Source organism: Mesoplodon bidens, assembly GCF_964165515.1.
Source record: "Mesoplodon bidens genome assembly, chromosome: 7".
NCBI classification, from domain to species: Eukaryota; Metazoa; Chordata; class Mammalia; order Artiodactyla; family Ziphiidae; genus Mesoplodon; species Mesoplodon bidens.
In genome coordinates, this window is record NC_138164.1 from 90,802,772 (window position 1) to 90,823,490 (window position 20,719).

The following is a 20,719-nucleotide window of genomic DNA, read 5'->3' on the forward strand; positions in this document are numbered from 1 at the left end:
TCTTTGAAGTCTTTGCAGATCTGTTTCTGCTGTATCAGTTTTTTTTACCTGATTAGTTTTTAACAAGCAAACTCCTTTTCCTTGGAAAAATATTCGTGGATATTCTTCTGTGGCTTAGGATGAAGGTGCATTCCTCCAGAAAAAGTCTGAGAAAGATTATCAGGCACCTAGTAGCATAATTCAGGTTGAGGCCACCTTACATGCATGGTTCAAAAATTTTTTGAACCACCCAAGTGATGTTTATTTGGAACACAAATCCATGCAAGTGCCAACTTGTTGAAACATCCCAGGACTTCCCCATTCTGCTCTGCTCAGGACCATACCAACTTTCCTCAGTCTTCTAGGGTTAATAAGGCAGCACAGATTTATTTCTGGTTCACTGTCATCCTGAGTATTACCTACACACAGCTTTAGAGGAAGAGGGTGTCCTGTTGGGCAAGCCTTGGGCTTTGACTTTTGCTACATGAACTCCTATAAGCATTTGAAATTGAAGCTCAAGTTCTCCCAGTTTGACAAAGGCTCTCAGGGTAAAAACAGTTTAGGAACTCAGCTTATCTCCCAGCATTCCTATTTTTGTTTGTGTGTGTGTTTGTTTTCCAGTTAGGTTTTGGCTTGGTAATTCTTTACTACGCTGTCAGTTCTTCAAGATGTTTTAAAATTCTGCCCGGCAGCCCTTGTTTTCAGTGAGACCATTTATCTGAGTAAACAAGCTCACCATATCACCCAAATCTTCTTCAATATATTTTATTAACATCTGGCTTCAAAAAAATTAGGAAAAAATTCTGTATGCAAACTATCTTGAAAAGCAACTAAAAACTTAAAAATCCAATGTTATTTGAAACACTACATTTCAAAGGTTAAGAAAATTACAGGGGCTTCCCTGGTGGTGCAGTGGTTGAGTCCGCCTGCCGATGCAGGGGACATGGGTTCGTGCCCCGGTCCGGGAGGATCCCACATGCCGCGGAGCGGCTAGGCCCGTGAGCCATGGCCGCTGGGCCTGTGCATCCGGAGCCTGTGCTCCGCAACAGGAGAGGCCACAACAGTGAGAGGCCCGTGTACCGCAAAAAAAAAAAGAAAATTACAGAATTCAATAAACCAAATATATTTCCTCTAATGTATTGGAGAATTCCCAAGTAAGTGTTATTCAGTTCTCTGAAATACTTTATAAACCAGCAATTTGAGTTTACCCATAATGTTTGCCATGCCAAAGTAAGTGAAGTTTGGGTGAAAGTTACAAAAACAAAAAGTAAAATGATAAATAACATTTAACACAGAAGTACTGTTTTTAAGGACAAAAGCTGGAGTAATTCATCTTTTATACTTGCTTTTAAAAAAATAAATCTATATAAAGTTTATGGATTAAGTTAAAACAGGAACTTTCTATATTTTTAAATATCTAGATGTCTTAAAGAATTTCCACTCATCAATTGGATGTTGGCATTGTGCACATATGTATTAGTCCAAGTGAAAATGGGTGGTTAAGAATTGAAATGTTTATGCTTTACTAATCTGACAAAAAACCTGTGAAATTTGATAAATCAAGTTGTGAAAACTCCTGTTTTTATCTCATACATACACATACAAATATCACAGAAGTTTTACTTCAATATATATACCTAAATCTTTCTTGTAACCAGTCAGGCATTTATTTTCTATACCAGGTTTTAAAGTTTTATCTGAAAGCATTTCAGAATTACAAACAAGCAATTTTTTTAAAGGTACTTCAAAATGCTAGGTAAATTAGTAATGCCCTTTTGTAATTCTTTAAAATTGGATAATTCTTTAGTATATGTGCTGCCGAAGCGAGCACTAAAATTGGATAATTCTTTAAAGACCTTTCTTTTAGGTCATACATCAAGACAGAATAATTCTAAATGTCAATGATGCTTATTCTAAAATACTTAAATGGCTGAGGGTATTAGACAATTCAAAAGGATAGTTTCTTTGTAGTTTTAGAAAAACTGTAGAGACATTTTTAAAACCTATGTTAACAGTAAAGATATTGCCCACGTATAATTTGATGAAAAATAATACACTGTTATAGATGTCACACTCTAATTCTTAGAAATTAAAATTCAAGTTGCAAAATAATGATAAATTGTTTCATTTCCCATTGTGCATTTTTCACCCAACAAATATTTAGACTGCCACTATGTGCCAAGCATTGCTGTAGATTCCTGAAACATATCAATGTATAAAATACAAACTATAATAAGTAAACTGTTCAGTATACTAGAAGATAAGCACTATAGGTGAAAAAAATAGAGGAAAGGATGAGTTTTGAGGTGTTGGGGATAGGGGTGGCAATTTAAAATACGGGCAAGAGCAGATCTCACTGAGAAGATAACACTTTTACAAAAATTTGAAGAAAGCAAGGGATTTTGCCAAGCAGCTATCTGGATAAGTATCTTTAGAGCAGATAAAATAGCTAATGTAAAGAAAAGCCTTGAGGTGGGAATGTGTCTAGAATATTTAAGGAGGCCAGAGTGACTGAAGAAGAGACTTTACTATGTGAATTATTTATCATGCAGCTATCAAGCACAAAATTTTATACTGAAGTGGGTATCCTAGTATTCACTCCGTACACTTATTTTCTAATAATTATTCATCCTATCTGAATTTATGACTAAGAAATAACTGATTCTTAAACATATAAAAATGTTACTTTACAGATATAAATTCATTAAAAATGAATCATTAAAAAAAAACTATATTCAATTTCTACTTGAAATAGGACCCTGGTTACTGTTTTTGAAGATTCCAATCAAGAGCCAGAACTCGCTAATTCAGCGATCAAAGTTCCATTATAATTTCTCAACTACTTACTGCTATAAAAACATTGTGTCATATAATACCAATGTCTTTCTAAAATATACAATATTATCATTATTACACCAATACAATTCTTATTAATACTTCCCTCCTCATATTAATTTAACATACTGCCATAGATAGGCAATCTACCCTCCCTAATAGATTTTTGGACTTCATGAAAATTTGAAAATTTAGAGAATGAAATTTACAAACTTTTTCATCAAAAAGAGAAGTTTGAAACCCAGTTCTTGTGCTTTCACTAAATTTTAGTCAGTCTTTAAGTATTCTGAAAATATTCACAAGACATCAGAACATGAGTTTCAGGTTTTATTCAAAACCAAGTTTCAATCCTCAATACTATAATCAATAAAAGTGTAAGTGGTATTTAAAAAGTTTTGTCCCTTTGGTGTAACTGTCCCTTTTAGTACACACTTGCATATTAACTTATGTATTTAACCAAATAAAAGGATAGTGTCCTATACATTTCTTCATTAATAAAATTCATGTAACAGATGAGCAATCTTCTTTGTGTATGTGCAGAAGTCAATCTGGGAACTATGTTATTGGATAAACTAGACATACTGACAATGTGGTATCCTGGGACTGGCATTTAGTAAAAACAGATTCTATTCATGGCAAAAATTTTTCTAGGAACCAACTTTTTCAAAGTAACTACTCAAGTCTAACCTACCAATAAAACATAACTAATTTTCTCCCTTTGAAAAGGCTTTGTTCCTCCTCCAAAATGAATACTCTGGTTAATTAATATCATTTTCCTCAAACTATATGAAGGCTATTATAGAGAATAAAAGGTTTCATAGCTTCTTAACTCTATTACTTTCTTAAGACTCAAATACAAAGTAAAAATTAGTGAAACCAAGAGAATTTCTAACCAACATGCAATTTTCTTTGAAAATTGTAAGGGAAACCTCCCCTCACTTAACTTCTGAATTTCTGTAGGCATCTGAGTTTTAAAAAAGGCCCACAATTATAAATATCACAACTTACGGTTTTCCTAGAGCAAAATTACATTCACATAACTCTAGCCATCATGAAATTTCAGATGTTCATACTTTTTCTCCAGCTCTATTTTCCTAACAGCTTAGCTGCAATTCTAGATTAACTATTGAGCTACTGTTTTTGTAATTAAGAAAATTTTCATGAAATAGTCACAAGTCATCTGTTTACAATACTGCGAAGGGCTAGAAGCAAAACTTAGCTTTAAAACTATCAAGCTGTTTCAACTTCTCAAACAGAGCGTGTTTTTTCTCCCTTTCATTGAGACCTCAGCACTAGTGCTTCTCTTTGCCAGGGACTGTGTGTGTAATTTCATACTTCCATTTAGAAAGTCTTGTTCCTCATAAAAAGGAACGAAATTGTTATTTGTAATGAGGTGGATGGACCTAGAGTCTGTCATACAGAGTGAAGTCAGAAAGAGAAAAACAAATACTGTATGCTAATGCAAATATACGGAATCTAAAAAAATGGTACTGAAGAACCTAGTGGCAGGGCAGGAATAAAGATGCACACATAGAGAATGGACTTGAAGACACGGGGAGGGGAAAGGGTAAGCTGGGACGAAGGGAGAGAGTGGCATTGACATATATACACTACCAAATGTAAAATAGATAGCTAGTGGGAAGCAGCCGCATAGCACAGGGAGATCAGCTCGGTGCTTTGTGACCGCCTGGAGGGGTGGGATAGGGAGTGTGGGAGGGAGACACAAGAGGGAGGAGATATGGGGGTATATGTATACGTATAGCTGACTCACTTTGTTGTACAGCAGAAACTAACACACCATTGTAAAGCAATTATGCTCCAGTAAAGATATGTTAAAAAAAAAAGTCTTGTTCTTCTAGAGGATTTCCCTGACCTAACATACACTCCCCATGTTTTCTCAGAGCACCTACCACCCAGTATTATAATTGTCTCCTACACAAAACTGTAAATTTGTTCACTAATGTGTCCATAGCATCTAAGTGTCTAGCATGCATTTACTCAGTAGATACTTTAAAGTTAATTCCATCTTCCCCTGATATATAAAATGAAAGAACCTGAAAGAAGGCGTTTTCATGTATGTTTTTACCCGAAGCCACATAAAAATTTATGAAAATATATAGATGGTGTGGGGCCTGAAAATATACCAGATGACTATTTTCAGAATCCATAAATCCAACAGTCAATTGTGATACAGAAAAACAGTGTAACACTTCAGGCAATTTTATCTGAATATAATCCAGGCAAATATATCAATAGGCATCTGTAAGTCTTCATTCTACCTACTGTTTTCGATACGTTTAAGGACTCCACATGTAAAATTACTTGCCAAAAGGACTTGCTAACAGAATTCTGCATATTTTAATCTGCACAGAATCTCCTAAAATTTAAAGTACTTATACTTTTCTTCCTATCCAAAAAGTATCATCCTATCCAAAAAGAATAAGCATTACAGAATACATGAAATTTCTAGTTCTTCAATTGTGGGAAACTTAGAACTGCTAAATTCTCTTATAAGGTAAGTAATTTAAATTTTGATATAACATTATAATGGTTTATTTAGAATCAATTGAACTGTATCAGGAAGATGCATGAAGATATTTCAGTCTTCAGTGACATAGTCTGGGGAGGTACTCAAAAAGTATGTCTTGAATTTCTAAGTCTGATAAACCACAAGGTTCAAATAACTGGAAATGCTGATCTTCAATAAATGTGATTTTCCCATTAACTATAGGAATTAACACCCTCTTTCACATTTTCTAAAAAAGGAAGCTAGATATTGTGCTCCCTGCCTTTAATCTTTCATTTTATTTTTTCATTAAGTTTTGCTTCATAACTTCAAACATTTTAAAGATCTCCCCTCCAAAAAAAAAAAAAATCACAATAAAGTACAGACTGTCCTATCAGAAAACTTATTTTGCAAGACGTCTATGGAAAGAAAAGTATAGAGATAACCGTTCAGTAAGCAGATTGAAAGGTAACATACTTTACCTAAATTCTGGCCTTGATTTGAGAAAATTCCATCCTAATAAAACTCCTAATTGCTAAATCAGAAACGAAGGTAAAATTTCTTGTTCTCACATTAATGCTGAATGTAAATAAATATTTAGAGCTATAAAAAATACATTCTTAGAAATTTCTTAAAGGGTCAGAATTGCTAAGATTTGCCGCTTTTGTGTTCAGAATTCCTTTCTACTATTTGAAATTTGAACCAAGCATAGTGCAGAAAAGTTTAAAAACCGTGAAGGGTTAAAACAGAATTTTGCAAAGTAGAATTTTAGAACTAAGATTTTATACAAACCCTAAGATGCAGTTATGTGTTAGTTATTGTACTATACCATCTTCCAAAATATTTGTAGCAATTTTATGTGGTTTTGAGTAGTTATACATTTTTCAAATGTACTCCCAAATCCTAATAGCTAAATAAGAATGCAAGAAACACTTGAGCAAAGAAAAAAGGAGTCAGTTATGAACCTACTATTTAGCTATTTCTACAACTGTGTTTTAGGTCCTTTAGGCTGTTAGTACAGTGGTTAGTGAGTAGGAGCCCAGACCTAGGAATTAGATTATCTGAGTATAAAGCCCCCAGCTTTCCTATTTACTTCCCAGTAGCTTAAACTTTAGTAGTTATCTTAGGAAAGCTATTTAAGAACTCTAGATCTCAGAAAAGCTGAACATTTGAAAAAAATGGGATAATACTTACCTACTTCAAAAGGTAAACTGTGATTAGTCAGATATCCCATGTAAAGTACTAAACACAGTGCCCAAAATATATTAAAGGCCTAATTATTTTTGGCTATTACTGTTTAGGCAAGTAATCAGAATAAAGAAAAAAATCACTATCAATAACAACTGAAAATCAACAATGGATTTTTTTTTTTTTTTTTTTGGTACGCGGGGCTCTCCCGTTGCGGATCACAGGGTCCGGACGCGCAGGCTCAGCGGCCATGGCTCACGGGCCCAGCCGCTCCACGGCATGTGGGATCTTCCCGGACCGGGGCACGAACCCGTGTCCCCTGCATCGACAGGCGAACTCTCAACCACTGCACCACCGGGGAAGCCCAACAATGGATTTTTAAAATGCACTCTTTATTTCTAAAAATCTATTCTAGAAAATATTTCACCTCCAAAAACATCCTCACACACTTTTTCCTCAAATAACGTGCACATAGAATATTTTTTTCCATGAAATTTAGTTTTGTAGATCTACACTTAAAATGTGATATAATTGAAAAACACCTGCTTATTTCTAAGAACAAGTACAATCCTATGCATATTTTGGGTAAGATCCTCAAAACTTTTAACTCACTGCAAATATACTTAAATTTAGAATAAAATAAGTTGCCTCTTAGTAATAAAAATATTAAAAATTCCCACCCCACTCTCTAATATCAGGATAGTTATAAAGACAGCTCTTGTCTATAATCGATACTGGGATGTTTCCATCTTATATCATAATTTACAAATTATTGGAAACAACACTTGAATTCACATTAGTTTTCCTACTGGGAAGGGGAAGGAACAAGAGTGAGAAATAATATGAAATCTCTGTGTTAAATTTAAGTAAAAGGCACAGCAGAAGGACAATTATAAGATAAAATACAAGTGATTTCACCCATCATAGAAATAAGGCATTTTAGAAAGAATATGAGGCCGTTGGAAAAATATAAACATGGCTGGGTATGAAATTATATTAGAACACTGTTCCTTTTCAGTGGGATAATGGTATTGTGGTTATGTAGGACAATATTCTTTGTATAGAGAAAGATAAACATGTATGGCAAAACATAACATTGAATCAAGGAAGAAGGTGTATAGGTATTTACTGTAATACTTCTTCTTTTGACTTTTGTTTCAGAATTTTCATAATAAAAAATTGGGAAGGCAAAAAAGAGAGAAAAATTAATGGCTTCCCTAAGGTCACATTGATTCAATGGAAGAGCTAAAAGCAGTAAATCCTAGGTCACCAGATTCCAAATTCTGTGTCATTGCTATTCCTCCACACTATCCTTTGTAGAGTAAAATTTACAAATTCCTTGCATTTCTTTAAATAAATTAACAATTATTTAAACATCCCTTCCACATTAGCAAAAATTATCAGGCCACTGTCTTAGTAATAATGGGGAGAATTCTGACTGTGCCATTGAGACACACGGCAAATAACTACCCCAACTAACTATAAAATATTAAATCACAGACACATATATAAGTAAGTTCTTTCAACTTGGAATGTCTGTTCTTTAAGTGTAAATCTCATCAACTATTCTGTGAACTCTGGGAAACTTAAATGCACAACTGAACAGCTCACTTTCGGGAAAATACCACTTCCATGCTTTAGGCACCCTTTAATTGCTGACAGAGAAATTATTTCCTTTGAAGTGTTAACTTTCTAATTTGTACCTCAAACAACTGAGTATTTAAATGAGTACTTGAAAAATATAGCATTTTCAAACACAAATATTTATCCAGATGATCTTTTTGACTCACTTTTTAATCTGTTTTAAAATCAAAGATCTCATGACTTTTAAAACACGTATTCTTACTTGAAATAATTTGCCATTTGGTCAACTAAGTAAATCAATATATTTATTTCCCATAGCCTACAATGATTGTTATGAAAATATACAACCAGTTAAGTTTCTGTATGAGTTGGGGAGCAAATTTTTTAATCTTCCCCTTATGATTTGTGAGAGAATTTAAAAGCATTACTGACAGAATATATGATTTTATATTTGGAAAACTTGCTATAATCATAAAATGCACAAATCTTGTAAATCATCCTCTTTTCTATTAGTAAGCTGTTCAAAAGAAAAAAAAATGAGGGCAAGGAGAAGCTAGTACTTTACAACAAGTTTTCAAATACAAATAAGCTTGAACTTTAAGTACGTATTTATATTCAACAATAAATACACTGAAAAACCCCAGATAATGTCAGAAAAACATCACTGATTCAGGCAAAAATTGTAATAGATTCAAAATTGAGTGGGCAGTTGTTGAGAAACAGGATTTCTACAGAATCTCAAAATATCTCCCCACTATTTTATTAGTTAGAAAAGTAAAAACAGTAACTACACAGTGGAGAAAATGGTCAACGCTGATATCATCAATAAGTGGTAAATGAATGTCACGTGTCTCTGAAGAGGACACACAACCATTTGTAGCTTTTCAGCTATACTGTATATAACCTGAATCTAATGAGGAAATATCAAATTTAAGACTGAGGAACTGTTCAACATCCAAGGAGACTGGAAAGGAATGACAACTATATACAATGATCTTGGATTAGATTCTGATTTAAAAGAAAACTGCTCTAAAGGGCATTATTAGATCAATAATTAAAGAAGAAAACGGACTGCAGATTAAAATTCTATTAATGTAAAATTTCCTGGGTTTCATAAGTTTCTTTACGTACGAAAATATCTTTGTTATTAGCAAATATACTGACGTCATGATGTATGCAACCCAATCTCCTATGGTTCACGAAAAACAACTGATAAAGTTTATGTCAGATGTTAAAAACTGGTCAATCAGGTTAAGTGATGGACATATAATTTGAATCTTTAATCTAAAAGAATGATAATCTAAATAATGAATATATTTTAAGCATTTTCTCACCTATTAACATTCTAATTAATAGAACCACAAAACCTTAAAAAAATCACTTATTACACAATAGTTAAAACTGGTAATCAAAGGAAATGGTGGATGAAAGAGTTAAAATAAATGTATAGATAATACAGGAAACCAAGTTATTTTGTTGGCAATCTTCCCCAAATACTTTTAAGCTCTTCTATGACAATCCACACTTTCACCAGCTGTTCTGTTAAGGTAATGTCATTTTTGACATTTAAGTTTTATGAAATTTGGATATTACTTGAGTACTTTAATAAATATCATTGGTGGCAAAATTCTGTTATAGCTGGAAAGAGCCAACTCTCTTGAGAATAGACATTAACTAGAAATACTAAAAATACCATTAAAAAATAACATTTCATTTAAAAACTATCAAAAGCCATTAAGGGGGCTTCCTTGGTGGCACAGTGGTTGAGAGTCTGCCTGCCGATGCAGGGGACACGGGTTCATGCCCCGGTCCAGGAAGATCCCACATGCCGCGGAGCGGCTGGGCCCGTGAGCCATGGCCGCTGAGCCTGCGTGCCCGGAGCCTGTGCTCCACAACAGGAGAGGCCACAACAGTGAGAGGCCCGTGTACCGCAAAAAAAAAAAAAAAAAAAAAAGCCACTAAGGAAAAAATTTTTTTAAATAAAGGGACATGAGTTAAAGGCACTCATCTGTGTAATGAAAAATTTAGAAATGAATCGAAACTGAACTACAGGAATAGCTAGAAATAATGAATGGTTGTCTGTGACAACAATCCATTTTCACCCCTCCCAAAAGAATTAGAAAGTCTTTTATATTACAAAGACTCAAGTACTAATTAAATGAATGGATGTTAGCTAATAATCTGAAAATATGAAGATGTGGTATTCATATGTTTAAAAATTCTCACGAGTAAGGATAAGAGTCAGCTATCAAAAAAAGCTGCGGTAATCTTTTTTTGGGGGGCCATGCTGCACGGCACGTGGGATCCTAGTTCCCAGACCAAGGATCGAACCTCCAGGGATCAAACCCTGGAGGTGCCCCCTGCAGTGGAAGTGGGGAGCTTTAACCATTGGACCCCGACAGGGAAGTCCCTGCAGTAATCCTTTTAAGCCACTGCTTAAGTGGCCCTCTCTTAACACATGAGACATCCTTACAAGTTGATTCTTAGAATTTGGCACTTAGGTGATTATACTGTGTTTAAAATAAAAAGCTTATGGAGTCAGAAAATCAGGCTTCAAACCCAGGAATAAAATTAACTTCAAATAAACAAACAAATAAATAAATAAAACTGACCAACTTCAGTAACGCAACCCTAAACCTGACTGCAGATTTAATAGTCACCACACTGTCAAAAATACTACCAAGCAAATTGTGGATACCTCTAGAGATTACTTCTTGATTGACTATATACTGATTGATAAACCACAACATGGTATAGTCAAAAGAATAATCACTTTATACTCCAGACAAGTATAGGGAGTATTCTGCCAGGTATGAAACATACTCATGACAATAAGATTCAATTATTGCCCTCTAAAGAAAGCCTCAATTACCAAAACTGGCTACCAGAAACACCTAAAAATAACAGATTCTACATGTCCATCCTTTGGAGATTGAGTCAGCAATGCAGGAATAATAATTACAAAGCCTGAATGTTTTAAAAGCTTCCCAGGTGATCGTCAAGTTATGTTATTTGCAAACTTTGGCTCTAAGGGATAACAATCTCTTGACTTATTTTACACATGTATAAAACAGGGGGCTAAGCTACTTCATCTTTCAGCTCTAAATCTGATTTAAACCTAATATCCATTTTGGCTTTAAATATGTAATACATACATAGCCATAGTCTGTTGAATTAAAAAAATTTCAAGAAAGCCATCATCATGAAATAGTCAGCACTTTTTTCCTTCAAACTGAATATGAAAAAGTTACAGAAATTGCCATCAATATAAGACCATTTCCCTTGTTATTATATGAGGTGATGGATGTTAACTAAACACTGTGGTAATCATTTCACAATACATACATATATCAAATCATTATGTTGTACATCTTAAACTTATGCTGCATGTCAATTGTATCTCAATAAACTGAAAGAGAAAAAAAAAAAGACCGTTTCCCATATACAGGAATCTTTAGACAAAGACTTATAATGTTAGCTGTATATGCCAGAGCTAAAACTTTGTATTTAAAAAAAAGGTTGTAACTGAACATGTTCTGTAACATGAATAAAAAAGTATTAGGAAGATTAAAAATAGCTTTGGGACTTTATCTTCGGACGTTTTTACATTTCAAAGTAAGTATTCCAAAACAACATTTCAGTACTGTCCTTGACATCAGACTCTATTTTCAGAAGTATCACTTAACATTTCCAAAAAGAAAGTTTTTCTTTGGAGGTTTCCTAGCATACAAAATGGTAAAACTTACCCCAGGTTATGCTTTCCTGAGCTTTAGAAAAGCCGTTTAGTTTCTCAACAGGTTGTATTCAAAGCAAATATTCACCATTTTGTTGAATTTGCTGCAGATTCTGAATACGTGAGGGAAAATTTTATACAGAATTTATTATGCCATTATACTAACCGACTACTTGTTATCTGCTCCAAAGTTGCTAAGAGTAAAAATGTTTAGTAATAAAAGTTAAAGTTTAAAAAGGAAGTTATGTACAAGCAAATAAATGCATTCTTGTCCACATTAAGAAGTACAGCTTTTCATAGACATCACTAGTATTATTTCAGACATCTTCATTTCTTGGAAATGCCTTGTGCCAGACTCATTCATTTAAAAGGAACAGCTGTTTGCAAGTTGAAAGCACACACTAACCCATTAGAAAATGCTTGAGCCTTTATGAGGCCTTTTTGTCTTTTAAGAGAAAGTCAATTAATTGCCACCAGGTTCCCTTATGCTCAAAGTTAGGACCAAAACCACAGAGCATCCTAAAAAAGGCTTTTCATGTTAGGGTTATTTCTGTTTCCAAATATGAAACTCCACAGTATTATAAAAGGCTTAGGGGAGGGTGTGTTTATTCATGGATGCCACATGTTGGAGCCTACCTTTAGTGAGTATCTCTTGGGATGGTGAGGGGGTTGTATAGCAGATTAATCCCCCAAGACCTTACTGACTACAACCCCTGGTAATTTAAAACACTAAGTACTTGGTATTGTATATTACTATGTTATTCCATAAATGCCCAAGAAATTTAGGCTAAACTACTACCCACAGGGAAACCTCAAACTGCATGATCCAATAGCCCTTTATGTTTCACAGCAAATTTTGGAATGTATATACTTAAAAAAAAAAAATCTGGTTAGAGATGGCTTTTCCAGATTTTCAGAATATACCATAACTCTTATTAGATACACAAAAACAGAATATAAAAAAGCCTGGCTAAAAATTTTAAGAGTCTTTGAAGAGGGGGAAAAAAATGAACCTTTTCCCCCAGTATTCTTATAAGTGACTCAATGATTATAAATCTGTTTTATAAAGAAATATAAAAATGATCAGGTTGATTAGTACAAGATTTTGCCTGAAAATAAAGGGCTACACTTCACATAAAATAACAAATTACCTAGAAGACATAAAGAATTAAAAAACAAGATTTTTTTAAGAGAAATTTTGTTATCTGAATTAACTACGTCTTTTTGCAAATAGTTTTATTTTGCAAAGCCTGGGCTGAAAAGAAAAGGCTCCAAGGAAAAAAATGTATAGATCATGTTAGTGGAAGTGACAAAACCTAAACATCTATGCTACAATAATGGAAGGGAAAATGAATGGGATTAGATATTTCAGTAAGACCTAAAATAGAAGTTTACTACTTAAAACAGTAAATGTAAATATTTCCTTTGTTTTAAAAATAGTATGTAATTATCCATATCACTTTCAGATATTTGATTACTCACTTCAGTGTTTGCAAAATTTGTTTTCTTTTATACCCCTACACTACATTTATACATGCATTTAAGAAACTATAGATTAAAAAGCATATTGCATTTTAGAGAACAATCTGAATAATCACACAGACATGGACCAACATTTATTACAAACAGGAAAAGAGCAGATCTATAAGAAAAGAGTACAGATTTTTTAAAAAAAAGATTGCAAGCTGAAGTATAGAAAAGAAATCTATATAATTAAAATTTTTTTCCTGCATTTAAAAATCACATTGCTCAATATATACAAAACATAATACAGTAGTTTAAACTGCTACTTAGAGGAATTAAAACAGTATTGACAGTGGAGAAGTTTATTTCAATTTAGGTCACCCATGTTCCATCCTGAGTTCAGTTCGATTTTCCAAGAAGAAAGGTATTTTTAAGTCATTTTTCCCAAGTAGAAAGGTTATTTTGAAAAACTGAAATATGTATGTCACAACTCAGTATTTATAAGAAAAGGATTCACATTAAAAAGTTTTTAATAAAAGGCAATCAATTCTCTACATACTTTTATTAAAGAATTACAGCTTTCACAGACAGCAAGATACATTGTTGCTATTACCAGCAGCATTACCTTCTTCATTTCTCCTTCAGCTAACAATAAAAAAAATCATCCTTTCATAAGAAAATTTCTTATGAATGTGGCCCAATTCAAAACAACTTACTTCTAACACTAAGTTATTTGTAGCTTACATGCTGTCACATTGATTATCTAGCTACATGAAGAGTTACAGAAACCAAAAGGGGAAAAGCAACTTAAAAAATGTAGCCAAACTATAAATTTTCTCAATTTGCTAATATTTAGTGACCCTTCTGACCACTCTAAAAAGGAGTTCTTTAAAGAGCACTTAGACTCTAAAGGGGTATTTCACTTAACTCTAGTGTTTAAAAACTCCCATTTCTTAAACTCTAAAATATACTGTACTGCAGATTTAAGACATCTGTATATGAACTAGAGATGTATTAAAATGTTTTCTTTACTAAAACCAAGCAGCAGCAAAACTATTTTCGTATCATAACAATTTAGACTCTATACTGCATCACTTTAAGAAGAGCCATACAATTGTTTGCTCTTATGATATGGCTAGTAGCATTTTGGAATTCAAGAAGAAAGCAAAGAATTTCAAGCAGTTGAGGCGAAATGTGATCTCCTATATAATATATACAACATTAAAGTAATTTGGCTTAATTTTGAAATTATGTATGTGTTATAAATATATAGATGTTGGTCCTAAAGGAATTTTACCTTCAATAAGCAACAAAAATAAAAGTGGGTAATGAAATAAGGATGACATTTTAAAGTTCAAATTTTACACAAGTAGCTTTTTAGCAAGTATTGCTAAATGCTCAGAAATGAGAAAAGGTGATATACTGGCAAATGTTAAAAATATCAGACTGGGGCTTCCCTGGTGGCGCAGTGGTTGAGAGTTCGCCTGCCGATGCAGGGGACACGGGTTCGTGCCCCGGTCCGGGAAGATCCCACATGCCGTGGAGCGGCTGGGCCCGTGAGCCATGGCCGCTGAGCCTGCGCATCCGGAGCCTGTGCTCCGCAACGGGAGAGGCCCATGTACCGCAAAAAAAAAAAAAAAAAAAAAAAAATCAGACTGGTGTCATTAACTTCTTTACTAAAAATTATTTATAATATGCTCCCATTTGCAATTGATGTTTCAGGTTTAAAAGTAACCCCCCTACTCCCCAAACCCCTAAAACACACCTCCTTCCTTTGCCACTTTGTTCATAAGTAGGATTTACAAGAAATTTCTCTGGGGAAGAAAATTATCTCATTTTTAAAGATGTATGTATTTTCTATTAGAAAAGAACTAAATGTATTTGGACTCACACACACTGGTTTAACTGAACATAAACAATTTTCCCACCATGAAGTACTGAGTTACAACAAATGTATTAACAAAACTTTATTTTCTTGAGGGTGCATACAGGATGTTATGTAAACACTGTCAGTATTATCTTTAAAGACATTCTTATTATTACTTCAGATTTTAATGTATTATAAATATGTGTCTTCCAGAAATATTAAAGGCCACATTGGGTGATACGGCCAAAGAAAACTTTAGCCCCTCACAGGCTAAACAAAGTACAATTGTGAAAATAAAGAGCAAATTAAGAAAGAGGAAAACATAGCTCAGGATATGCATTTTTAAAATTTGCATTCAATTTAACATCTTAATTCCTAAACCAGAAATATAAAATACACATATATATTCTTTACCATTTTTTTCTCAAAAGGTGTTTTATACATACATTCATATTTGTGTGTGTATCGCGTGTGAAACTGCAAACATTACCAACTAAATCAATCAGGCAACTGCTAACAGCTCTGAAATACGACATGAAATGAACCTGTTATTTAGACAACTTTCAGCCCTCTGGAATAACATCTGGTCTCAGAATTTTTTTTTAGAATGCAGTTTGTATTTTTAGCTAGGAAATGGGAGAAACAGACTCACTGTGCTTATACTTACAGAATGGGGTATCTAACAGCCAATTTCAGTTTCACTTACGCTATAATGAAATGCATGAATAATACCTGAATATTTGAGAAACTGAAAGAAACTTCTAAAACTCAGAACGTACCATTTCATTATACAAAAACTATCATGTACCAATTATGTTAATTTCTGATGAGTCTGCATATAAGCTAATATGTAAAGTCAAACTGGAATGAAGACCAAGTACAGGTGATCCTGGCTTCAGCACACTTCAGACAGGCCTATTCACTCACCTGGTGAATTCCACGCCAGTCTACTCTGATGATTAGATATACTAAAGGAAGGAAATGGTCCCAAAAGATAAGTGATAAAACCTTAAGGATATGGTCTTGGTCCAAAACCACAACCAGACTCCACATAAGGTACAATCTCTCTCACACATACAAACACACAAACACACATACCACATACACAACCACACAGAAAAAATGTAACACACACACAATGTTCCTGCTATTGTCCAGTAATTCCCCGCCTCCCAAAGTAATACAATATAAACTACAGCACAAATACAGTGAGTACACTGTAGCCTCAATTTAAATCTGCTGTTGGTTGGGTCCATTTCTGAGGGACACATCACAGGTGACACTGTGCTGTGTTGAAGTCAGTACTGCTGATGACTAAAGCCCTTTGATAGGTCCAAACCAGACCCACACGTTATCAAATTTCAGCTACTGTGGAATATGTTATGACGAGGCTGCAGTGTACTTGATTATGTTGAGAATTTATATTACAGAATTAATACTCAAATAAGAATACTTCTTAAGTCATAAAAAGAAATGAATATCATTTTCAGCTTAATGTGGATATCAACTATTCCCATCTTACCCCTTACATCTCATTAATATATCACCTGAAAAATGACTACTTGGTGCCAATTGTTATCGATACAGTCACACTTTATTATCATCTGGATTGCTAATTCCGGTCTTCAAAAATGAACATTTCTCTTCTAATCATAACCAAGAATGGGGCCTTTACTCTTTAAAATAAACATGCCTGACTTCAAATTTCAAGAGTTAGAAAGAAAAAAAAAACAAAAACAAAGTATCATTGGGTAAATTATGATTACATAGGTTTGAGTTCGTATTAGCTTATTCCTGTATAATGTAAACTTTATCCTATAGAAAAACGGTTCTTTAAATTATTGAAGTGCTTACATTTATTGACAAACCATGCATTTTCACAAAATTAAAATCGAAAATAATTTTTCACCTAAAGGTTTCATTTAACCAGAGACACTCAAAATACCCTATGAAACTAAGTTAATATTTCTGTATTTTCTTATAATACCGTTCATATTAGTTTGTAAATAGGAATAAAAAGAAAAATGAGTTCTAAATAAATGACACAGGAGGCAATAAATTGACACATGACAAGTAAATAAAAGGCTAAAGCACTCCAATACCATTGAAACTGTTTTAATGTTGTTGCAACTCCAAAATGCAACAATCATCAGCTTGTAAAGACCCAAATTTCAAAAATTCATTTTAATTACTCCTTCATACCTATTTTACAAAATAAAGGCAAGAGACATTTTAAATCCTCCTTGTCCTAGTTGTGCTATCTATGTTCCTAATTTGTTTTCTATCACTATAGTGTATGTTGCAATTCCCATCAAAAGCTATATAAGAAAAAATAAAATAAAATATTAACCTCTGCTTCAATGTACAGTTTCCAGAATCTGCCAGAACTGGGGAACTGGGCAACAAGGCGTTCATAAGTCTTCCGTGCTTTGTCTATAGGTTGATTCTAAAATTGAAAACCAATAAACAGCATTTACAATGTTAGGATTATAAATGTATTATTTACTGCAGAACCAAGTAGTGTGATTGGACCCATAGAGAAGGAAATGTAATCCTATATCACTAAACCTGTGCCTCTCGAATGAGAATGCTCCAAGCGTCAAGGTCATAGGGATTCTCTTCTAATTTCTTTTCGGCTTTCTTCACTTTCTCTGGGACATACTCAGCTGCCTAGGGAGAAAAAAAACAATGAACTGAAGTTACTGTTTTAAAAATCTCAGGCCTAATTTAATTCAAGCACAACATATCAGCCCCCAGATGCAGTATCACAGTACAAGGCATAAAAATGTCCTCTTATAAAAGAGGTCCTGTGTTTCCTATAACCTATATATACTGTCTTATCATAAATCTCTTACATAATAACAAAATCAAGTGAGCATATACTTTTAAAAAACATTTTTAAAACTTAAAAAAAAACATCTTTTACACGAAATAATATAGAGCAGCAGTTCTCAAACTTTGTAGTCTCAGGAACCGTTTTATACCCTTGAGTATACCAAAGAGCTTTTGTTCATGTGGGTTATTTCAGCATTTACCATATTAGAAATTAAAACTGAGAAAAATGTTAGATATTTATTCATATACAAATAACAATAAAATTATTTACATGTTAACATAACATTTCAATGAAAAATAACTATTTAAAAATTCAGCGAGATTATGTTACATATATTTGCAAATCTATATAATGTCGGACTTCAAAATGCAGCTGGATTTTCTTATCTGCTTCTGCACTCAACCTTCTGCAATATCAACTCATGTAAAAATTCCACTGTAGACTCATGAGATTAACAGTGAAAAAGGCAAATAATGTCTTAAATCTATTATGAAACAGTATGAACTCACAGGTCCTCTGAAAGTCTTGGGAACCCACAGGGTCCCTGGACCAACACTGAGAAACACTGCTATACAGAATTCATCCTGAGCCACAAAGAAAAAGCATGAAATGACACAGAAATTTTATTTTTGATGTGAAAGTTTTAAAAGCATGATTTACAAAGTGTATATACAACATAATGAAAACTATAAAAGAAATCCCTAATAAAACAGATTGAAAAGATTGTACTAAAATATTTAGTAGTCATGTCTGGGTGATAGGTGGTAGAAGTACAGGTGACTTCCCCCCCCTTCTTTTAATATTTCCTAAACCCTTTAATAAGGTAGTTTTATTTTTCTTATAGAAATATAATCTTAAAAAATTAATACCTAAAAGAGTAGCTAGGACCTGAGGCATAAATACAAGTATTACTTCTCAAATTGCTGTTCAGAATACTACTGTGTGCCACAAAAAGAAAGTGATACTCAAAAAATTCAGATAAATGTTAATCTGTACTAAGTTTGGTTTTACCTTTTTTGTAGGACTTCTTGAAATCCACAGTATGGCAATAAATATCAGTAACATTCAAGAGGGGATAGAGAGGGAAGCATTGCCCCTAATACCTTTCTTTTTCCTTTTTTTTTTCCCCCTAAGTGGCAATTAATATTTCACCAAGCAATTCTGTCAAAATAGCAGTTGGGAAAAAAATTTTCAAGTCATGTGTCTAGGGGAAAAAAATTACCTGGAAGAAGTATACTTTTCTTTGGAATAAATCAGTTTCCACCACTGATAAGTATACATTTATTTAGAAAGAAAACCATGTTTTAAAAGACTAATATAATTGTGTATCAAAATTAGGATATTCAACTAATACACAAGAGCTTTGTAAGTAGCTTGCTTAAACTACTTTAGTTTAGAAACTAAAACTGGAAAAGTTTAATAAAGGAGGACCACTGGTCCCACCCACATATTAGAACATAAAATGACAAATAAAGAGTACTGCAATGGTGATAAATCACCAGATCAGGATGGTTCAAAAAGAGGATATATGGAAAATCAGCAAATAATAAAGGTGGCATTTCAAATCGGAATGTTGGGTTATTCAATGCATGGTGCTAGAATAACTGTATCTATCAAAATAAAGTTGAATTCCTATTTTACCCTTTCTACCAAATTAATTTCAGATAGATCAAAGATTTAAACATTAAAAACAAAAACACAAGAACCACTGGAAAATATACTGAAATGTATCTTTGCCCAGGAAGGCTCTTTAAAAGCCTCTGAAAAGAGTAAACTTAATTCATAAAGTTTATTTACATTTGTGCATGGGAAAAGTATCACAATGACAGTGAAAAACGAACTTAAAAAATATCCCCAACACACATGGCAAAGTATTAAATTTATTAATATAAAGTCCAGTCACTAAAAGATCAGAAACTCAAAAAGAAAATGGGCAAAGTATTCGAACAGTTCATAGAAAAAGAACAATGAACTTTAAACATTCGAAAGCAATACAAATGTAAGCCACAAGATAGAGATCAAGGGTGTTTCTGGGTTTTTTTAAAGACTTTTTTTTATATGGACCATTTTCTTTTTAACATCTTTACTGCACTATAATTGCTTTACAATGTTGTGTTAGTTTCTGCTGTATAATCAGCTATATGTATACATATATCCCCATATCCCCTCCCTCTTGCGTCTCCCTCCCACCCTCCCTATCCCATCCCTCTAGGTGGTCACTCTCCCTGTGCAATGCAGCTGCTTCCCACTAGCTATCTATTTTACATTTGGTAGTGTATATATATGTATGTCAATGCTACTCACTTCATATGTGGACCATTTTTAAAGTCTTTATTGAATTTGTCACAATATTGCTTCTGTTTTATGTTTTGGTTTTTGGGCCACGCATGTGGGACCTTAGCACCCCGACCAGGGATTGAACCTGCACCCCCTGCATTGGAAGGCTAAGTTTTAAGCGCCCACAAAGGTGTTTTATAATTAACATTGCACTGGCAAGGATATATATCAATAGAAACAGACATTCTTGAATTGTTGGCAGGAACAAGCTGTAATATTGATCAAAATTTAACATGAATATCTGACCCTGAATTCCAGTTCTGACAACTTATCCTACTCTACACGTACACAAAGATGTACACAGGAGAGTAATCAGCTACATGGCTGTTTGTTGTTGTGTAAGACTAGGAATAATTTAAATAATCATCTGTAAAAGAACTGGCTAAATAA

The 20,719-nt window shown here is 33.5% G+C and overlaps 1 protein-coding gene across 1 annotated transcript in view; it reads right to left on the bottom strand.

The window, feature by feature from the left end:
* CSTF3 (cleavage stimulation factor subunit 3) overlaps nt 1–20,719 on the bottom strand; it is a 72,642-nt gene that overhangs the window by 40,881 nt on the left and 11,042 nt on the right. Inside the window, exons 2-3 of the mRNA XM_081240327.1 lie at nt 17,725–17,826; nt 17,507–17,602 (exon numbers count right to left, since the gene is read on the bottom strand). Of these exons, the coding sequence (XP_081096453.1) occupies nt 17,507–17,602; nt 17,725–17,826 (198 nt within the window). The remainder of the gene's footprint in view (nt 1–17,506; nt 17,603–17,724; nt 17,827–20,719) is intronic.